This window comes from Callithrix jacchus, chromosome 18 (genome assembly GCF_049354715.1).
Source record: "Callithrix jacchus isolate 240 chromosome 18, calJac240_pri, whole genome shotgun sequence".
Classification (NCBI taxonomy): domain Eukaryota; kingdom Metazoa; phylum Chordata; class Mammalia; order Primates; family Cebidae; genus Callithrix; species Callithrix jacchus.
In genome coordinates, this window is record NC_133519.1 from 17,680,823 (window position 1) to 17,701,156 (window position 20,334).

The following is a 20,334-nucleotide window of genomic DNA, read 5'->3' on the forward strand; positions in this document are numbered from 1 at the left end:
TTTGATTGTGTGATTTAGTGTTTCTCTTTAAAATGAAATTTGAGAGCAAGAATATGGAGTTGGGGATATCCCACTCATCTCCTTCCAAAGAAACAAGCATTTGGCAGCCTTTCACAGAAAAAAAGCACAGTTGTGAGTGCACTGGAATTCAGGTCAGAGGTAGCAAACCTCAGGATAGCCCAAGAATGAAGACGGCTGCTTTAAATACTTATTATATTGGGTAATGACAGAAGAAAGCCACTGTACTAGAAAGGGCGTAGCCCAGACTTGCTGTAAGAGGGTGATTTATGCACCAGTCCATAGGCTGACACTGATGACCAAGGACACCTGGGGCTGAGCTGTACACCCAGGGAAGCAGGTAAGTGTCAGGGAAGGGTGTGTGTGAGAACACCAAGCTGGTTGTGCCCACAGGGAGGGGGACTTGCTAATACATTGTCAGGAACATCACAAAGTGAGGTTGTACTTTTATTTCTTTTGCAATTACGTATTGAGTGTGCACAGTACTGTAGGGGCTGGGAGGGGATAAAAGAGCTGAATGGCTTTCTCTAGAATGGTGGCCTGTCTCCCGAGTAGTAACTTGCTGACCCTGCCCCTGAAGTGAAAAAGAGGGTGAAGGGCTACTTGCTCAAGCTTGTTCTCTTTTCTTACCTCTTCCCCCTCTGTGGTTTCCTCTGCCGCTGAACAGGGCCCAGGCAGCCTGCCATGAGATCGTGCTCCAAGGACCGGCCGTTCTGCTGGACCCACGGGCTCCTGGTATTCATCAGCCTGCTCCTCAGTGAGTGACGGGGTCCGTGGGGATGGAGGCCAATTGGGTCATCTGGGCTAGCTGTGCCATGACCACTAAGTGAGCTGTTGAGGTTCAAATGTCTTTGGACAACAAAAAGAGAAAAACGCTCTGTTGTGGTTAAAAATGCAGCATATTTGGTTGGAGTCCTGAGGTGGAAGGAATGGAAAGTCTTTTCTGTGGTGAGGAGGCTGGGAAACCTGAGCCAGGGCTGTCTTGGCTGCATTGAGGGAACCTTAACCATTCATTGCCTGGGCTTAAGGCTGAGCTCCAGCCAAATCACGACGGAGAGGGCCCTTGAAAGTCTCAATGTTAAAATTGTGTTAGTAATTTGCATTCGTGTTCACTTTAAAAGTTAAAAAGAACGTATCTTTGGGTAAAATGTGTCTATAGCAGGCGCCTTTCACATCCCTGTGAGTTGCTTTTTCCTCCACTCGGAAATGCTGCTCAGATCCTCAGATGAAATCATGTTTATCACAGCACTGTTCTAGGAAAAATCTTGGAAACAAACACGAGGTGCCCATTAATTCAGGAACAATTGGACAAGCTGAAGAATATCTGTACCATGGCACATTATGGAAATTTTCAAAAACAAATGTTCTAGTTATCTGGAAGGAATGTTCAACTTCCATGAAGTAAAATGCATAGATTTCCATCAGCAAGATTCAGGAAACTGAATCCAATAGAATCTTCATTTTATAAAAAGAAACACAGCCACCAAAAATTAAGTGTTTTTACACCCACCTGTTTCTAAGACTATGCTAAAAATGTGGAAGAATCAGTAGATTGTCAATATGAGCTACAAGAGGGCATAACATTGTGGAGAAAAATACGAAAGAGGAAAAAGTACAGAATACAGCTTGTTAAGCAAAAAAAGATCCCGAGAAAAGGATTATCCTAATCTCGGCTGTCTGTCAGGCTGTAATCTAGGCTGTATTTAGGAATGCTCAAGCTCCGCACACAGTGAAGTGAATTTTTGTCTCTGGTCTCTGGATTACCCCTCTTTTCCCGTTGATCCTTGATTCAGGGAAAGGAATGCGTGGTGAAGCAATGCTAATGAAAATGGGGATGAGGAATTCGCCTTCATCATTCTCAAACTCTTGCCCCCTTCCTAAACATGTGTTTCAATGGGAAAATGTGGAAGGGAAATAGGGAGCCTGAGGGTGGCTCAGGTCACATCTAATTTCCCAGGGACACAGGCAGCTGCAGATGAGGGTGGTCTTCGACTTTTGGGGTCCCCCCGAACATTACAATACCAGGATTTACTAAGTGCCCAACCCATGTTGCAAGCATGGATCTGGGGGAGAAAGGGTCTCTGCATTAGGGGCTCCAGACAGACAGGAGACAGTGGGAGACGGCACCAGGAAGTGCAGTCTGGGCATCACATATGGATTGCTGGTTTGTGAGTGTGGGGATGGGGCTGTGTCTGACAAATGAGGAATATTTTATGTTGTTTACAGAGCTTGAAATTTTATACAATTTAAATGAATGTTAAGCTCCATCTTGTAAATGACCACCCACTACCTGGCTTGCTTTTCTTTCTTCAGGATTAGCATCTCTATAGATCAGAGAGCTCCCGCTGCCTTCCTTCTTGCTCTCAGTCTTCCTTCTTGTTCCTTCTGTGCTCACCATCCACCTTCTGGGGCAGATCCTCCCTTGAAGCCTGAGGGCTGAGCCTCCTCTTATCCAGGAAATGAGGTCTGTTTGGCCTGGCTGTTTAACCCTCTGCTAGCCAGCAGTCCCTGCTCTGCTCAGCCACTGAAAGTATCTGCTTCCTCTGCTCAGGAGAAGGCATTTGTGGTTGAGACCCTGGCAGCTGTTCAGGTCCTGTTGGGCTCAGACGATAGTGCGGGTGAGCTCTTGGGAAAGCAGGTGAGGATGGAAGAACACATGGGCAGCGTCCTGCAGGGGAGGACCTGAGCTGGGAGAGGAAAGTGTGCTCCAGGTTTTCCTCTGTGTTACCCAGGACAATTCTTTCCTCTAGAGACACCCCTCCTCTGTAAAAGCAGGGGTTAGGCAGATGATTTCCAAGGCCCCTTCCAGCTGGGTAGTGTTGAGATTTAGTGACTCCTGCGGGTTTGTTAAGGTTTCTGCTCTGTCTCTTCCATCCCGTCCTGTCTTATCCTGTGGCCTGAATGGCACTGACAGCTGGTGAGCCTGTTCTGGGATCCTTCAGAGAGAAGACTCTAGGCTTTCCCTGTGGCCGCTTCCTTAGCCCTCAAGTGAGGAAAGTGTTATTCACATCCAATAGTACCAGATATTAAATGCATTTAATAAAAAGATCTTCTAGATAGGCTTTGTGTGGGCGACAAGGCCATTCTATTCTTGCAAGCGGGCCGAATCTGAGAAAGGACAGGAGAAGTGGGTAAGAGTGGGAATTTTATAGGTTGAGGAAATTTTTTCGGGGGTGGTGGTGTTGCAGAGTAAGATCAGTTACAGTGGTGGGAGGGGGTAGGGGCCAAGAATTTACATTACCATAATTCAGTTACAATGGTGGGTGGGGTAAGATGGAAGAGTAGTTAAGATGGCAAAATGGGATTAGGAGTACTCACATTATCATAAGAACAGTTAAGATGGCAGGGTGGGGTGAGAAGTACTCATGTTATGGTAAGAACAGTTAAGAGGGCAGGGTGGGGTGAGAAGCACTCACGTTATGGTAAGAACAGTTAAGATGGCGGGGTGGGGTCAGGAGTACTCACATTATGGTAAGAACAGTTAAGATGGCAGGGTGGGGTGAGAAGCACTCACGTTATGGTAAGAACAGTTAAGATGGCGGGGTGGGGTCAGGAGTACTCACATTATGGTAAGAACAGTTAAGATGGCGGGGTGGGGTCAGGAGTACTCACGTTATGGTAAGAACAGTTAAGATGGCTGGGTGGGGTGAGAAGCACTCAGGTTATGGTAAGAACAGTTAAGATGGCGCGGTGGGGTGAGAAGCACTCAGGTTATGGTAAGAACAGTTAAGATGGCGCGGTGGGGTGAGAAGCACTCAGGTTATGGTAAGAACAGTTAAGATGGCGCGGTGGGGTGAGAAGCACTCAGGTTATGGTAAGAACAGTTAAGATGGCTGGGTGGGGTGAGAAGCACTCAAGTTATGGTAAGAACAGTTAAGATGGCGCGGTGGGGTGAGAAGCACTCAGGTTATGGTAAGAACAGTTAAGATGGCTGGGTGGGGTGAGAAGCACTCAGGTTATGGTAAGAACAGTTAAGATGGCGCGGTGGGGTGAGAAGCACTCAGGTTATGGTAAGAACAGTTAAGATGGCGCGGTGGGGTGAGAAGCACTCAGGTTATGGTAAGAACAGTTAAGATGGCTGGGTGGGGTGAGAAGCACTCAAGTTATGGTAAGAACAGTTAAGATGGCGCGGTGGGGTGAGAAGCACTCAGGTTATGGTAAGAACAGTTAAGATGGCTGGGTGGGGTGAGAAGCACTCAGGTTATGGTAAGAACAGTTAAGATGGCGCGGTGGGGTGAGAAGCACTCAGGTTATGGTAAGAACAGTTAAGATGGCGCGGTGGGGTGAGAAGCACTCAGGTTATGGTAAGAACAGTTAAGATGGCTGGGTGGGGTGAGAAGCACTCAGGTTATGGTAAGAACAGTTAAGATGGCGCGGTGGGGTGAGAAGCACTCAGGTTATGGTAAGAACAGTTAAGATGGCGCGGTGGGGTGAGAAGCACTCAGGTTATGGTAAGAACAGTTAAGATGGCGCGGTGGGGTGAGAAGCACTCAGGTTATGGTAAGAACAGTTAAGATGGCAGGGTGGGGTGAGAAGCACTCACATTATGGTAAGAACAGTTAAGATGGCGGGGTGGGGTCAGGAGTACTCACATTATGGTAAGGACAGTTAAGATGGCGGGGTGGGGTGAGAAGCACTCACATTATGGTAAGAACAGTTAAGATGGCGGGGTGGGGTCAGGAGTACTCACGTTATGGTAAGAACAGTTAAGATGGCTGGGTGGGGTGAGAAGCACTCAGGTTATGGTAAGAACAGTTAAGATGGCGCGGTGGGGTGAGAAGCACTCAGGTTATGGTAAGAACAGTTAAGATGGCGGGGTGGGGTCAGGAGTACTCACGTTATGGTAAGAACAGTTAAGATGGCTGGGTGGGGTCAGGAGCACTCACATTATGGTAAGAACAGTTAAGATGGCGGGGTGGGGTCAGGAGTACTCACATTACGGTAAGAACAGTTAAGATGGCGGGGTGGGGTGAGAAGCACTCACGTTACGGTAAGAACAGTTAAGGTGGCCGGGTGGGGTGAGGAGTACTCACATTATGGTCAGGACAGTGAAGGTGGTGGGGTGGGGTCAGGAGTACTCACATTATGGTAAGAACAGTTAAGGTGGCGGGGTGGGGTGAGGAGTACTCACATTATGGTCAGAACAGTTAAGGTGGTGGGGTGGGGTCAGGAGTACTCACATTACGGTAAGAACAGTTAAGATGGCGGGGTGGGGTGAGAAGCACTCACGTTACGGTAAGAACAGTGAAGGTGGCGGGGTGGGGTCAGGAGTACTCACATTATGGTCAGAACAGTTAAGATGGCGGGGTGGGGTGAGGAGTACTCACATTATGGTCAGAACAGTGAAGGTGGCGGGGTGGGGTGAGGAGTACTCACATTATGGTAAGAACAGTGAAGGTGGCGGGGTGGGGTCAGGAGTACTCACATTACGGTAAGAACAGTGAAGGTGGCGGGGTGGGGTGTGGAGTACTCACATTACGGTAAGAACAGTTAAGATGGCGGGGTGGGGTGAGGAGTACTCACATTATGGTAAGAACAGTTAAGGTGGCGGGGTGGGGTCAGGAGTTCTCACATTATGGTCAGAACAGTGAAGGTGGCGGGGTGGGGTCCGGAGTACTCGCATTATGGTAAGAACAGTTAAGATGGCGGGGTGGGGTCAGGATTACTCACATTATGGTCAGAACAGTGAAGGTGGCGGGGTGGCGAGAGGCTTGTTGGAGGGAAGCTCGGCTGTGTGATTCGGGATAATGGAGAACACAGGCCGGGGAAGGGGGACAATCAGCCCAGGCAGGCAGGGCCTCAGACTTTCTGGATCCAGGCTTGCACATGCAGACCTCACCTTCCTGTCGTTTTATATATAGAGAGAAAAAAGCAGAGAGGAGGGGGTGATGACAGCTTTCGGGGGGTGGGGGCGAAGTTTCTCAAGGCTAATTTGTACTTGATGGGGGACTGCGTGGACACTTAAAAATTTTTTTGAGCAGAGGAGACAGGGTAGAAGTGGGAATAGGACAAGCAGGCAAATGAGGAAGGTCTGGACGATATATTTTGCCTTACAAGTGTTTAAGCTGCTGGGGACTTTGAGGCAATGCGATATTGTGGGGTTGTCCAGAGCAGCATTTGCCGATTTGTGATGCCTGGATGGGCTTTTGTATGAACTGGGAGACTAAGCGGAAGATACAGGGTCCGAATATGAGAAGAAGAAAGGTGGGTATTAAAGGATTAAGGAGAGCCGGGCGCCATGGCTCACGCCTGTAATCCCAGCCTTTGGGAGGCCGAGGACGGTGGATCACGAGGTCAAGAGATCGAGACCATCCTGGTCAACGTGGTGAAACCCCGTCTCTACTAAAAATACAAAAATTAGCTGGGCATGGTGGCGCGTGCCTGTAATCCCAACTACTCAGGAGGCTGAGGCAGGAGAATTGCTTGAACCCAGGAGGTGGAGGTTGCGGTGAGCCGAGATCGCGCCATTGCACTCCAGCCTGGGTGACAAGAGCGAAACTCCGTCTCAGAAAGAAAGAAAGAAAGAGAAAGAAAGAAAGAGAGAGAGAGAGAGAGAAAGAAAGAAAGAAAGAATTGGAAGGAGCCTTGATATCCAGTTAGAAAACGGCCAGGCAGGTTTGGCATAGGTATTTACCCGGTTAGCAAACTTCTGGGCCCTGTCTGAGTTTTTTGATATTATTATACACTAGGCCAGATTGGCTTAAGTAAAAACAATATTATTCATTTAGAAATATACAGAATCCTCCTTTTTCTGCAGGTATTATATATATCTGTAATACTGGCAGAGAAATCAGTAGACAGACTGCAGAATGCTATGACGGAGGTGGTGATCCCCGCTATGCCAGTTCCAAGGCCTATGGTGGAGGCTGCAAGCCCTATTTCTATGAGTAATGGAATTAGTTGTGTTGAAAAACGTGCACTTTGAATGAAGAGACCTTCCCAACAGGCTTTGTGTGAGCAACATGGCTGTTTATTCTCCTGGGTGCAGGTGGGCTAAGGCCGAAAAGGGCGTTAGCAAAGGGTAGTGGGATAGGCGTTGGTTTTATAGGTTTGGGTAGTGTTTTGGGGGGTGGGGTGTTGCAGAGTAAGTTTAGTTACAGTGGCAGGGGGAGGGGCAGGGGAGTATACATGACCACAAGTTCAGTTACAATGGCAGGGTTGGATGAGAGGTATTTACATTATTATAAGAACAGTTAAAATGGCAGGATTGGGTGAGAGGTATTCACATTATTATAAGAACAGTTGGGCCGGGCGCGGTGGCTCACACCTGTAATCCCAGCACTTTGGGAGGCCGAGGCGGGTGGATCACGAGGTCAAGAGATCGAGACCATCCTGGTCAACATGGTGAAACCCCGTCTCTACTCAAAATACAAAAATGAGTTGGGCATGGTGGTGCGTGCCTGTAGTCCCAGCTACTCGGGAGGCTGAGGCAGGAGAATTGCCTGAACCCAGGAGGCAGAGGTTCTGGTGAGCCAAGATCACGCCATTGCACTCCAGCCTGGGTAACAAGAGCGAAACTCCGTCTCAAAAAAAAAAATACTCATCATGATAAAGAGAGCAGCTAATATTAGTAGGACAATTACTGAATACTATGCTGAAACATTTTCTCTAAACCCAAACAAGAGTTCAATGAGGTAAGCATTCTCATTGTTTTCATATCTCATATAAGAGAACTAAAGCCAGGGAGGTTAAATAACTTTTCAAGTTCACACAGGCAGAAAATAAAGGACCTGGACTTAAATCTTACAGACTCTGAAGTCCAATCTCCTCATCACTCTGGGACATCAGACAACTATGTTACCTGACTCCAAAATAAGATTCAAGTGGATCTAAGAGTTAACATAAAATTTAAACTGTAAGTGAACTTGAATAAAACAAGAGATAATTAAAAACCTACTTTTGAATTGCGGGCTATCTTTTAAAGCAAGATACAAAAAGAATAAGCCATGAAATGGAAACATAGGAATATACATAATCCACATTTTGGCATTGTGAATATCCATAGGTAAAATTTAAAAACAAACTAAAAAAACATATTAGATCTACCCTAATGACTTTTTTCTCTACTGTATAAACACCCATGTTTGGGAAGCCGAGGCAGGTGGATCATGAGGTCAAGAGATCGAGACCATCCTGGTCGAAATGGTGAAACCCTGTCTCTACTAAAGATACAAAAAATTAGCTGGGCATGGTGGCATGTGCCTGTAATCCCAGCTACTTGGGAGGCTGAGGCAGGAGAATTGCCTGAACCCAGGAGGCGAAGGTTGCAGTGAGCCGAGATCGCGCCATTGCACTCCAGCCTGGGTAACAAGAGCGAAACTCCATCCCATGTGTGCAAAGGCACAAATATAAGGATAGTCGTTGCAACATATTTGTAGTGTCCAGCAACAACTTAAATGAGACATAACTTAAATATCAGAAGCAGAGCAGACAGCTTTAGATGCCCACACAGAACAGTATGCAGACAGGAGATGGGACACATCCCTCTGTACAGATCCCAAGAGAGCTCCAACAAACGTTGCTATGAGAAACGGCAAAGAGCAGCACAGTCGAATAGCGTGTGTTGTATATGTGGAGATGCACATGTGTGCGTGTAAGTGCGTAGACTATCTCTGCGTAGTAACATGAGACACTGATAGTGCCTTCCTCTAGGAACCAGAACCAGGCCATGGGAGTCAGAGATAGGAGAAAGACCTCATTTTCAATCTCCTTAATTTCCCCCTCCTTAAAACAAAACTATATGAATGTATAATCTGATTAAAATCAAAACAATTTAGAAATCTCTTGGTGTTGCTAAATGCAATCTCATCAGCCTTTGCGTCGGGATCACAATCTGTACCTCCAACCTTGAAGGGTTGTCCTGAGAATCATCAGCCACTCAGCATGTGAAGGAGCTGCTGAGTCTTAGGGACTGGGAATCAAGTTCATGGAGGATGGGCAACTTCTTTGCCAAATAGAGAAAGCAATGGGAGAAATCCAGCTACAGAAACTGTGGCAATTCTAAAGCAGATGCCCCCCAATTATAGTAACAATAACTAAACACTACTGTTGAGTGCTCTTTCTAAAATATATTATCTCTTTTAATTCTTATAGCAGTCCAGGAGCAAAGGCAATTATTATCTCTATTGCTCCTACGTGGGAACTCAAGGCTTAGATAGTTCAGCACCTTGCTAAAGATCACTCATCCAGGAAATATGATGGATCTGGAAGGTGAACCCAGGTTGTCACTCCAGAGCTTGAGCCTCATGTAATTTGCTGGCCAAGGGCCCTGCCTTGGCTCTCCAGGAATCCCTGAAATGGTCAGCATGGAATCCTTGGGTGCCACCTGTCTTAGTTCGCCTGTGTTGCTATGGAAGATCACCTCAGGCTGGGAAATTTATAAAGAGAAGAAGTTCATTTGGCTCATGCTTCTGCAGGCTATACAAGAAGAGTGGCATCAGTGTCTGTCTCTGGTGAGGCCTCAGGAAGCCCGGGCTTGTGGGAGAAGGTGAAGGGGGCAGAGGAAGTTGCCAGATTCTTAACAATCAGTTCTCACAGGAACTAACAGAGAAAGAATTCACTCATTACCACAAGCATCAAGCCATTGATGAGGGATCCACCCCCAGGACCCTGGACACCTCCCATCAGAGCCCAGCTCTAACACTAGGGATCAAATTTCAGCATGAGATTTAGAGGAGACCTGCTGGGATGTGGCCTTTGTGGCCTGGCTTGCTTAGGAGGCCCTGGCAGCACAGCCTCTTGCAGCTCTCCTCAGCAACCTTGTGTGGGCCGGTCAGGCGTTTGCTGCACCCCCATGATTCTCTGGGAGAGCACAGGCCTCCCCCTGGACTGGGCATCAGAGGAGTGTGCAGTGTGGGGGGAGGGACCGTAGAAGAGCTGGGGGTAACAGGAAGAGGCTGCTGGCTGCACACGTACTGCCTCTCCTAGCTGGTCCAAGGCAGAACTGGACAGGGGACTGGCCCACTGATATGGTTTGGGTGTTTGTCCCCTCCAAATGTCATGTGGAAATACGATTCTTCCTGATGAAGGGGAAGCTGGTGGGAGGTGATTGGATCATTGGGGCAGATCCTTCAGAAACGGTTTAGCACCATTCCCTGGGTGCTAGTGTAGCAGGAGTGGCCGTGGAAATGGATCTCCCGAACACCAAATACAGGAAGAAAGAGTTTATTCAGCCGGGAGCCTGAGTATAATTTGTCTGAAGCTCAGCTCCTCTAACAAAGGAAGGTTCTGCTTTTACATAGGCTTATACTTCAGATATTACACGTGGAAGAATCTTAGGTTTAAGAAATCACATGTGAAAAGGTCTCTGTTTACAGTTTCAGGAATCACATAAGAAAGGGTTCCGGTTTACAGTTTTAGGACTCACCTGTGAAAAGGTTTCTAGTTTGACCTTGTTTTACATAAAAATAGTGCCTTCTGGAGCTTTTCCCTAAGACCCAGCCTGCCACCTACAGGAAGGTGAAACCAGAGGCGCCAGTTGGTCAGCCTCTTCTACTGAAATGCAGTGTTGGCCCGGTGCGGTGGCTCACACCTGTAATCCCAGCACTTTGGGAGGCCGAGGCCGGTGGATCACGAGGTCAAGAGATCGAGACCATCTTGGTCAACATAGTGAAACCCCGTCTCTACTAAAAATACAAAAACTTAGCTGGGCATGGTGGCGCGTGCCTGTAATCCCAGCTACTCAGGAGGCTGAGGCAGGAGAATTGCCTGAACCCAGGAGGTGGAGGTTTCGGTGAGCCGAGATCGCGCCATTGCACTCCAGCCTGGGTAACAAGAGCGAAACTCTGTCTCACAAAAAAAAAAAAAAAAAAAAGAAATTCAGTGTGATAGTTAAGGGGAAGTTGCTCTCAGATGCCTGGGTCTCCCTTTTAACTAGGTGGGTCCTTGCTCAGTTAGTTCAGATGAGATCTGGTTGTTTAAGTGCAAGGCACCTCCCCCACGCTTTTGCTTTTGCCCTGACCTGAGATTTGGAGGGGACAAACATCCAACTCCTATCAGTGAGATGGTGCCCTGTCCAGTCCTGCCTAGGGCCATAGAGGAGAGGTAGCAAGTGTCGAGAGGCAGAGGCGCTGGCTCCCCTTTACCTTCCACCGTGACTGTGACTTGCCTGGGACCCCCACCAGAAGCACATGTTGGCTCTGCACTTCCTGTACAGCCTTCAGAACCCAGCACATTTTAAATAGCCTTTCTTTATAAATTACCTGGCCTTAAGTATTTCTTTATAGCAATGCAAAAATGGACTGACAAACCCATTAACTGGCTGATGTGGATCCTGAAGGCCTGTGGCCCTGGTGCTAAGGGGTGCTGAGCCTGGGTGGGCCTAGCCCCTTGACGGAGCGGAAGGGAGGGGTGAGGCCTGGCCTAGAGGAGGGGCCTGGTGAACTGAGGTAGTGAATAACCACAAACAGAAATATTAGAAACACTCTCATACCTCAGGATTGGCAGGAGCTATTCTCTGCTTCCAGTGAGAGCCAGAGTTAGGTATGAGGACAGCAGGAGGGTGCAGGCTGGAAATAAGGAGAACTTTATTCATTAGGGAGAGCCCTGGGTGTCCTGCCACTCAGCGGCAAACCCAGATGGACCTGAAGAAAGAAGGCGGTTCTTTCTTCAAAGGACAAGGGTGTCCTGTGGCAGTTTCCCCCAGTCCAGACTGGTCCCACCCCGGTTCCCAGAAAGAGAGAGATCTCTGAGTTCACTTGGGGCTGTGTGTGTTGAACCAGGAAGGGCTGAGGAGGAGGCAGAGCTGAGGTGGCTGTGCCCACTGGTCAGGGCTCTGTGGGAGACAGTGACTGAGGGAGAATGACCAGGGGACCCGGGGGCACTGCGCAGGGAAGTGCTCTCCTGGTGGCAGAAGCACAGTGCCAGCAAACAGTCCATCTGGTATCTGGCAAGTGTCAAAGTCCCCCACACTTTTAGTCCCTTCCAGTGAGCAGGGTCTCCTGACTAGTTCTGTCTAGAAAATATAGGCAGAGATTACGTCACTTCCGGGCTGTGCAGTGAAAGCCCCACAGGTGCTTCTTTTGACTCCTCCCTTCCCTACCATGGGGGCTGAGGAGGCTGTGGGTTCCATATGGGGCTCCTACAAGGTGTGGAGCCCCCACCCATGTCAGTGACCTCACTGCATCTTATAGGACATATAGTTTTATTAATATACAAACTCCCTTTATTCTAAGTCCCTCAATTTGGTTGTTTGTTGCCGCAGGATGACCTAATTCATTTCTCGTCCTATCCTGTCCTATTCTATCCTAATTAGTTCCCCTCCTAGAAGGTAAGGCAAAGAGAGACAATCGTCATCTTTGCCTTAGTTATGTATTAGTTATGTATTATGTAGAGTAACAGAGCTGTTACTCTAGAATTAGTGGGTTAACGCAACACAGGGTCTGGTCTCACAGTTTAGGGAGATCAGCATCCAGGTGTGGTTCAGCTGGGTCCTGTCATCCAGGTTGCAGAGACTGGAATGAAGGTGTTGGCTGAGGCTGCCCCCAGCTCCCTGCCATGTGGGCCTCTCCACAGAGCAGCTCACAGCATGGTAGCTGACTTCATCAGCCTGAGCAGGAGAGAGTGACGGAGACAGAGGGTGTGAGCCAGACAGAAGGGACACTCCATCACTTTTGCTGCATTTGCAAGTAATCAGTGCCGCCCATACTCCAGGGGAGGGCATTCCACAGGGCTGTGCACACAGTGGGGAGGCGTCCTTGGGAGCCACGTTAGAAGCTGCCTCCTGCAGTTATGCACTTAGCATATGTCAGAAAATGTGCCAGGTGCTTTTGATCTAGGATCTCATTTGATCCTTACTGTCATTATGGGGCAGGTAAGAAAACTGAAGATCTAGATGATTTTTTTGCCAATCCCTGGGACCAAAAAGAAAAAAAAAAAGAAAAGTGAAGATTGGGGTGTTCAGGAACCTGCTCAAGATCACACTCCGCTAGAACCAGAACTTGAGCCAGAATCAAATTTCTTACACTTGGAAGCCCTCCCAGAATCGAGAAAGGATTTGGGATGGATTTCTAGGACTCTGAACCAAAGGTCTGTGTTTCTCTCATTTGTTCTTGATGAGAAGATACTGATGGTTTTTGTCTCCATGCCCTAGGTGTCTGCAGCTCTGCAGCCAACACTTCCGGAGCGCATGGCTCTGCTGTGAAGGATTCTGAAAACCACATTTATCTGAAGCGCATCCGAGGAGGTTCTGTCTTGTTTAATGTGACCGAGAAGCCCATGGCAGATGCAGGAGCCGAAATACAGGAGGTTTTATGGGGTTTGGGCACTCCGTTCAAGCACAGGCAGCTGCTGCAAGTCCGTAGAGGAGCCGACTCCCCCACCTGGTTGAGCCTCCAGGACAAGTTCAAGCAGAGGGTCCATGTGCCCAGCCTGTGGTCTCTGAGGATTGAGAACCTGGCCCCTGAAGACACTGGGCCATACATGGCCATGACCAGCTTAACTGATGGACAAAGGCTTGGTCAGGTTTTCTACCTGACTGTCTATGGTGAGTGACACGCTCCCCCATCCTCTGGCTTCCCTGCCTTTTTTGTCTCTAGAGAGTCACTTAGGCCCCATGCAGGGTTGCATTCAAACACTAGCCTTCAGACTCGATTTTCTCCACCAAGAATAAGGCACATGAGGTCCCCAGAATAGACAGGAGAGCTGAGATTCAGACCAGAGAATGAAGTTCTCTCAGTGTTTTGGGAGAGGAAATGGAAATTCAGCTAAATAGCCATTTTCCCAGGAAGATTAATCATATGTAGGATGATTTGCATAGCAGTATTTTATTTCAGATGTAACAAATTTCCAAAAATTATTGGCTGAAAGCAAGACAAATTCATTATCTCACTGTGCTGTAGGCCAGAGGTCTGACAGTCTCTGTGAACTAAAATGAAGACGGGGCTGTGTTCTTTCCGGGAGCTCCAGGGAAGAGCCTGTTCTTTTTCCTTCTTCACCTGCTAGTGGCTGCCGGCATCCCACGGCTTATGGCCATCGTCCTGTATCTTCTAACAGAACACTGATGTTAGTGTCCTACTAGGAGTGTCAGGATAATCTCCCTATTTTAGGTCAGCTGATTAGGAACCTTAATTCTATCTGTGACCTTACTTCCCCTTGCCTCGCAGCCTCACCTATTCCCAGGTTACCAGGACTGGGTCCTAGACATTTTGGAGGCCACTGTTCTGCCTCCACAGTTGGGAATCACTGTGAATGGAGTCCTCCCAGTCTGCTCTCTTCTCACTCAGCCCCAGCCCAAGGCCAGCCTGTCACATAAGCCACCACAAATCCACATCTCACAGGCTTTACAGGTGTAGGGGAAAGTTTTCACTGCAACACGTCTTAGGAAAGTCATTTGTCAACTCTTTCTTTCCCTAAAGTTCCTCTCAGACAAAGGGATAATATCCAGAATCTACAAAGAACTAAAACAGATTTACAAGAAAACCAGATAAGCCCATTCAAAAGTGGGTGAAGGGTATGAGCAGACACTTTACAAAAGAAGACACACATGAGGCCAACAAACATATGAAAAAATCATCACTGGTCATTAGAGACATGCAAATCAAAACTACATTGAGATACCATCTCAAGCAAGTTAGAATGTCAATCATTAAAAAATCTGGAGACAATAGATGCTGGAGAGGATGTGGAGAAATAGGAACACTTTTACACTGTTGGTGGGAGTGTAAATTAGTTCAACCAATGTGGAAGACAGTGTGGCAATTCCTCAAGGACCTAGAAATAGAAATTCCATTTGATCCAGCAATCCCATTACTGGGTATATATCCAAAGGATTATAAATTGTTCTACTATAAGGACACATGTACACGAATGTTCATTGTAGCACTGTCTACAATAGCAAAGACCTGGAACCAACCCAAATGCCCATTGATGATAGACTGGACAGGGAAAATGTGGCACATATACACCATGGAATACTATGCAGCCATAAAAAACGATGAGTTTGTGTCCTTTGCAGGGACATGGATGAACCTGGAAACCATCATTCTCAGCAAACTGACACAAGAACAGAAAATTAAACACTGCATGTTCTTACTCATAGGCGGGTGTTGAACAATGAGAACACATGGACACAGGGAGGGGAGCATCACACACTGGGGTCTGTCGGGGGGAAATAGGGGAGGGACAGTGGGGCGTGGGGAGTTGGGGAGAGATAGTATGGGGAGAAATGCCAGATATAGGTGATGGGGAGGAAGGCAGCTAATCACACGGCAATGTGTATACCTATGCAACAATCTTGCATGTTCTTCACATGTACCCCAAAACCTAAAATGCAATAAAACAAAAAGTTCCTCTCTGCACAGGGAAATATCCTGCCATGGAGAGAGTGATTTTTGCAGCTTTAAGTCCCATGTGATTTCTCAGGCTGGCCTCTAAGTCTGACTCTTCTGTCTGCAACACAGATTCAGTGCACTCTCTAAGCACACTCAGAGTCGTTGACCACAGATTCAGTGCACTCTCTAAGCACACTCAGAGTCGTTGACCACAGATTCAGTGCACTCTCTAAGCACACTCAGAGTTGTTGACCACAGATTCAGTGCACTCTCTAAGCACACTCAGAGTCGTTGACCACAGATTCAGTGGCACTCTCTAAGCACACTCAGAGTCGTTGACCACAGGTTCAGTGCACTCTCTAAGCACACTCAGAGTCGTTGACCACAGGTTCAGTGCACTCTCTAAGCACACTCAGAGTCATTGACCACAGGTTCAGTGCAGTCTCTAAGCACACTCAGAGTCGTTGACCACAGGTTCAGTGCAGTCTCTAAGCACACTCAGAGTCATTGACCACAGGTTCAGTGCAGTCTCTAAGCACACTCAGAGTCATTGACCACAGGTTCAGTGCAGTCTCTAAGCACACTCAGAGTCGTTGACCACAGGTTCAGTGCACTCTCTAAGCACACTCAGAGTCGTTGTTTCCAGGCCCTATCACTGCATCTCTCACAGACGTGTGTACTTTTCTGATCAGGGGCCTTTCTCTGTCCTTCCAGAGCTGGCCTAATGTCCTGCCCCATAAAGGCTGTGCAGTCCCAGGCATGGCCTCAGCTGGAGATGCGGGAGAAGAACACTGGGCCAGCGCAAGCCCATCGTCCCCAGACCTCTTCCTCCTCCTGAAAAGACCTCAGTTTTCTGAAAATGCTGTGTTTTGGGAAGGGGGACTTTCTTCTTTATTTTCCTTAGGACAGTTTTAAGACCTATTGAATCTAGAGAACCAACATGGAGCTGAACTCTGTGGCTTCCCTCCTTGTGTCATTAGCTCTGTATTTAGCTTTGGGCAAGCAGTGTTTTATCTGTAGAATACACACACTTGCATGCTGTGGCTGCAATGAGAAAATAATGAGGAATTGTGATGTACAATGTTCTCCATGCATGTGAGAGTCCCCTCTTTTGTCTCCTTCTGCCCCAGAGCCTGTGCCTCACCCTGAGATCCTGGCCAAGTCACTGTCTATCACACCAGGCCTGTGTAACATCACTCTGGAGTGTAGGGTTCCAGGGGCCACCCAGGATCTGAATGTGACTTGGGAGAGCAAGGGCCTCTTCAGAGAGCTGGAACAGAGAGACACACCAGGATCAACCGCCAAGCTTTGGACCCTGGCTGTGAGCCTGCCCCTGAGCCAGCAGATCGGCGATGTCACCTGTGTGGTCAGCAACCAGGTGGATCAGAAAGCTGCGACCTTAGACCTTGAAAAAGTCTGTGCCCAAGGTGAGTGGTGAGTGTAGCCTGCAAGATAGGAGGGGCTGTCCGAGCTCAGGTAGGACCGGGGTTTGACAGTTCTGGGATCTCTCCCCACCATGAGCATCAGCACCACCTTCTACCTGCTCACATGCACAGCACTGTGGGAGTCACCTCCACGTCGTTTTGCTCGAACCATCTCTTCCATTTATACCCCCCTCGGCACACCCCCAACATGTCCCTGTTGATTCAGACAGCATCCTTTCAGGAGCTCTCCCACCCCATCCATCCTCCACTGAACATCCAGAGTGGCTTTGGGAAAAGCAGGTTGGGTTGGATGGTTTTGTGTGTCATCTGTGGGATTTGGCCTCTAGTTCCTCCCCCATGGAATCCAGGGCTCAGATCCTCTGCCCAGGTGTCTAGCCCCACCTATGCACTTCACACCAAACTGCTTGCTTATATTTTCCAACATATGTCCTGTTCCTTTAAAGCTTCTCAGCTTCGGAACATGATAATTCTTACTCCATAAGTCCTCCCACTCCAAGTGTCCAGCTCTTCCGTTTTTATTTTTTTTTCTAAGCATTCCTTTCATCCATGGCCATTTCACAGGCATAAGACTGATGCAGCCACACAGGGTCCCTCGTGTAGCAGCATTCTACAATTGGTTAAAAAACTGCCATTGTTGCCTGGAAGTTTTTATTTATTTATTTATTTATTTTCGCTCTTGTTACCGAGGCTGGAGTGCAATGGCGCGATCTCGGCTCACTGCAACCTTCGCCTCCTGGGTTCAGGCAATTCTCTTGCCTCAGCCTCCTGAGTAGCTGGGATTACAGGCATGCATCATCATGCCGAGCTAATTTTTTGTATTTTTTAGTAGAGATGGGGTTTCACCATGTTGACCAGGATGGTCTCGATTTCTTGACCTCATGATCCACCTGCCTCGGCCTCCCAAAGTGCTGGGATTACAGGCGTGAGCCATCACGCCTGGCAGAAGTTTTTAGTTTTTAATCAAGGGAATTTGAATTTGCATTACACAGTGCCCTGAAAATGATGTATGTTTCTGCAGTCAGGCCCACCTCCTGAGGGAGCTGTCCATGGCACCCCACACTGAGCAGTATGATGTGCTGCCCTGTAGACTGCAACACCTTGATGTTTTCCTTTGAATCCCTGTGCCAAGCACAGCTCCTGGCAACATATGCCCATGATCAGTGTTCACTAAATGAATGAATGACCTGATATGCTCTGTGCAGCCCGGTCCTCTCCAAATCTTCCTCCAAGAGCTGCTGGGTGCATCTGAAGTGTCAGCATCCCTTCAAAGCACTCTGATCCCCTCATCCAAAAGTGTTAAGCATTATCTTGACCACAGGCCCTCTGGGCACAGACTCCTGTCTCCCGCTGACTCTCCTTTCCACAGCTTCTCCCTGCACTGTCCATCTCGCTGCAGTGGGGTGCTGGCAACTCCTAGAGCTGGTGTCTTGACACAGCCATTTCGGGACCTTGGAGCTCGTCCTTTCAGGAATGCCCTACCCTGAATATCTGAGAAATTCCTACTCAAGCCTCAAAACTCAGTTTAGCCAGCACCTCCTCTGGTAGGCCCTCCCTGAAGACCTTGTACAAGGTGGAAACCTCTATTGCAGCTCTGATCCCTCTGTCTGGCAACTGGTATTTTCCGTCTTCCCTCCTGTGTGCTGGGCTGCTAAGGACACTGTCTTGTGCATCTCAGCATCCCTGGCACCAAGCAGCAGCTCCTAACTGGTTGAATGAATGGACCTGCCAGGCTCCTCCCTCTGCAGCGTCAGCACCAGGTCCCTTTCCACTGCTCCACCTGCTTTCTCCCGCTGTCTCTCCTTTGGCAACTGGTGTTTCATATTATCTCCTGTCTTCACATTTTCCACTCTCCCCATGTGACAGGAACAAGTACACAAAAACAGGACATGATTAGACTGCTGCCAGGCATCCTAGCAGCTGCTGTGGGTGTCCCGTTGGTCCTGGGAACTGGGTTGTTCCTTTTGAAGACATGTCAGAAGAAGAAGAAGACAACAATGGAAATAAAAAGGGGTAAGTTGCGTTTCTCCTGACATGCCCAGACACCTTTCTTCCCTCACTAGAACCTCAGCTTCCTTTTTCTAAGTTTTGCTCCCAGGGAGTGGACTCTGCTGAGGGAATGATGGGCATGGCCTTGGCCTTGTGGTTCATGGCAGTGGGGAGGGCTACAGGTTTGTAAGACACAGATTCGAGCTTTGATTTTGTCAGGTGGAGGATTGCAGAAGAACCATGGGGTTGATGATGGTGGCATCTCCTTTGAGACGCTCAGCCAGCAAGTGTCTCGGAAGGGCAAGGGCAAGGTGAGTGCCGGGACACTGGCCACCCTGGGAACTCCCAGGTCTCTCTGCCCAGCCTTGGGCTTCCAATTCCAGGACCTGTCACTTCTGGTCCAACTGCCTATTTATCTATATCTGGACGATCAACAGTATTGACTAAGAAAATTTACATCTGGGTGGATGTAGTGCTGGGCACTTTAGAGGAATTCATAAGCAGTGCATGGCCGTGGGTACTGGCCCTGCGGGTCCCTGCAGATTCATTCCATCCTTCAGCTGATCCAGCAACCTCTGTGTTGTATTTCAGAGCATCGGTGAACAATATCTGGGAAAAAAGGAATCTGTCACTACTATCTATAGTGAGGTCTGTTATCCAGACCAGACGATGGAGATCATTTGATTGAAGGAAGCAGGAGGATCTGGCACTCCCAGGACACCTGCACTCTGAGCCTAAGTCCTGCAGACCCCTGCCTTTCCCAGCTCTGGTTCCGTTCCAGCTTCCCATGTGTGTGTTACTCTGACCTCATAGCTACATTTCCAGAGGGTACACATGGCCTGGTTGTACTCTGTGACACTTCCCCAAGCTGCCCTTACACTCGGGCAAGGACTATTCTCCGTCATTGAGATGGCTGCTGTCCCCTGTCCTTCATAAGCCTTCCCAAGAGGAGCCTGTCTGATTGAGCACGTAGCAAATTCCCACCACCTCTGCCTTGTCACTGGTGTGAGTACTTCTGAGGACACAAGCCCAGACATGGGGACTGTGCAGAAGTGCTGACTGTGCTGCAGAGGAGGGTGGTGGCACCTGGCTTTTGGATGCTGAGTTGGAGGACAGTGTGTGTGGAGAGAAACCAATAAAGGAAAAGGCCAAGGCAAATTTGTGTAGGGGTGTCTTGAGGGTATCGGGCAGTGTGTGTGCATGCATGTTGGGGGGATTGCCTAGTGCACATTATCCACCTGAACCAAAGCCACCTTTCTTATCACCTGTGCTATTCTGAACCTATTTTCAGCCTCAGCCTGTGGATTCAAACTCAACTTTTTGTGCAGTGGAAATAGAAATGTGTGTCATCTCAAAACCTCAACCGCAGTCTCAGGGAATGACATTAAGAGGCCACATTTGGTGGATGTCTTAGGAAAACAGCCTCAGCTCTTCTCGTCTTCTAAGTATAGCACACTTGGTTGTAAGAATAGATGCGTGGTATCACTCCACAGCCCCTTGGTGAGGGTACTTGGGCTCTGATGGGTGAAGCTATTGAGAAGATCTGACTCAGCCCTCTGGAGCTTCTTCTCATTCTGACCCTCAGTGCCCCACAGCCATGCTGGCCCCAAACTCTT

The 20,334-nt window shown here is 48.4% G+C and overlaps 1 protein-coding gene across 3 annotated transcripts; it reads left to right on the forward strand.

The window, feature by feature from the left end:
• The first annotated feature begins 263 nt into the window (after positions 1-263).
• LOC103789027 (SLAM family member 8-like) lies at positions 264-19,876 on the forward strand. 3 transcript variants are annotated; one of them, XM_008984650.5, is made up of 7 exons: positions 264-358; positions 686-775; positions 13,109-13,501; positions 16,418-16,714; positions 18,596-18,742; positions 18,938-19,029; positions 19,310-19,876. In XM_008984650.5, the coding sequence occupies exons 2-7, from the start codon at positions 703-705 to the stop codon at positions 19,400-19,402; spliced, it is 1,095 nt and encodes a 364-aa protein (XP_008982898.3). In that variant the 5' UTR covers positions 264-358; positions 686-702; the 3' UTR covers positions 19,403-19,876. The 3 variants fall into 3 exon arrangements, with proteins under 3 accessions (XP_008982898.3, XP_078211446.1, XP_035135397.2); XM_078355320.1 differs by having other exon boundaries at positions 295-456; XM_035279506.3 differs by lacking the exon at positions 264-358 and having other exon boundaries at positions 628-775.
• Positions 19,877-20,334: the final 458 nt, after the last annotated feature.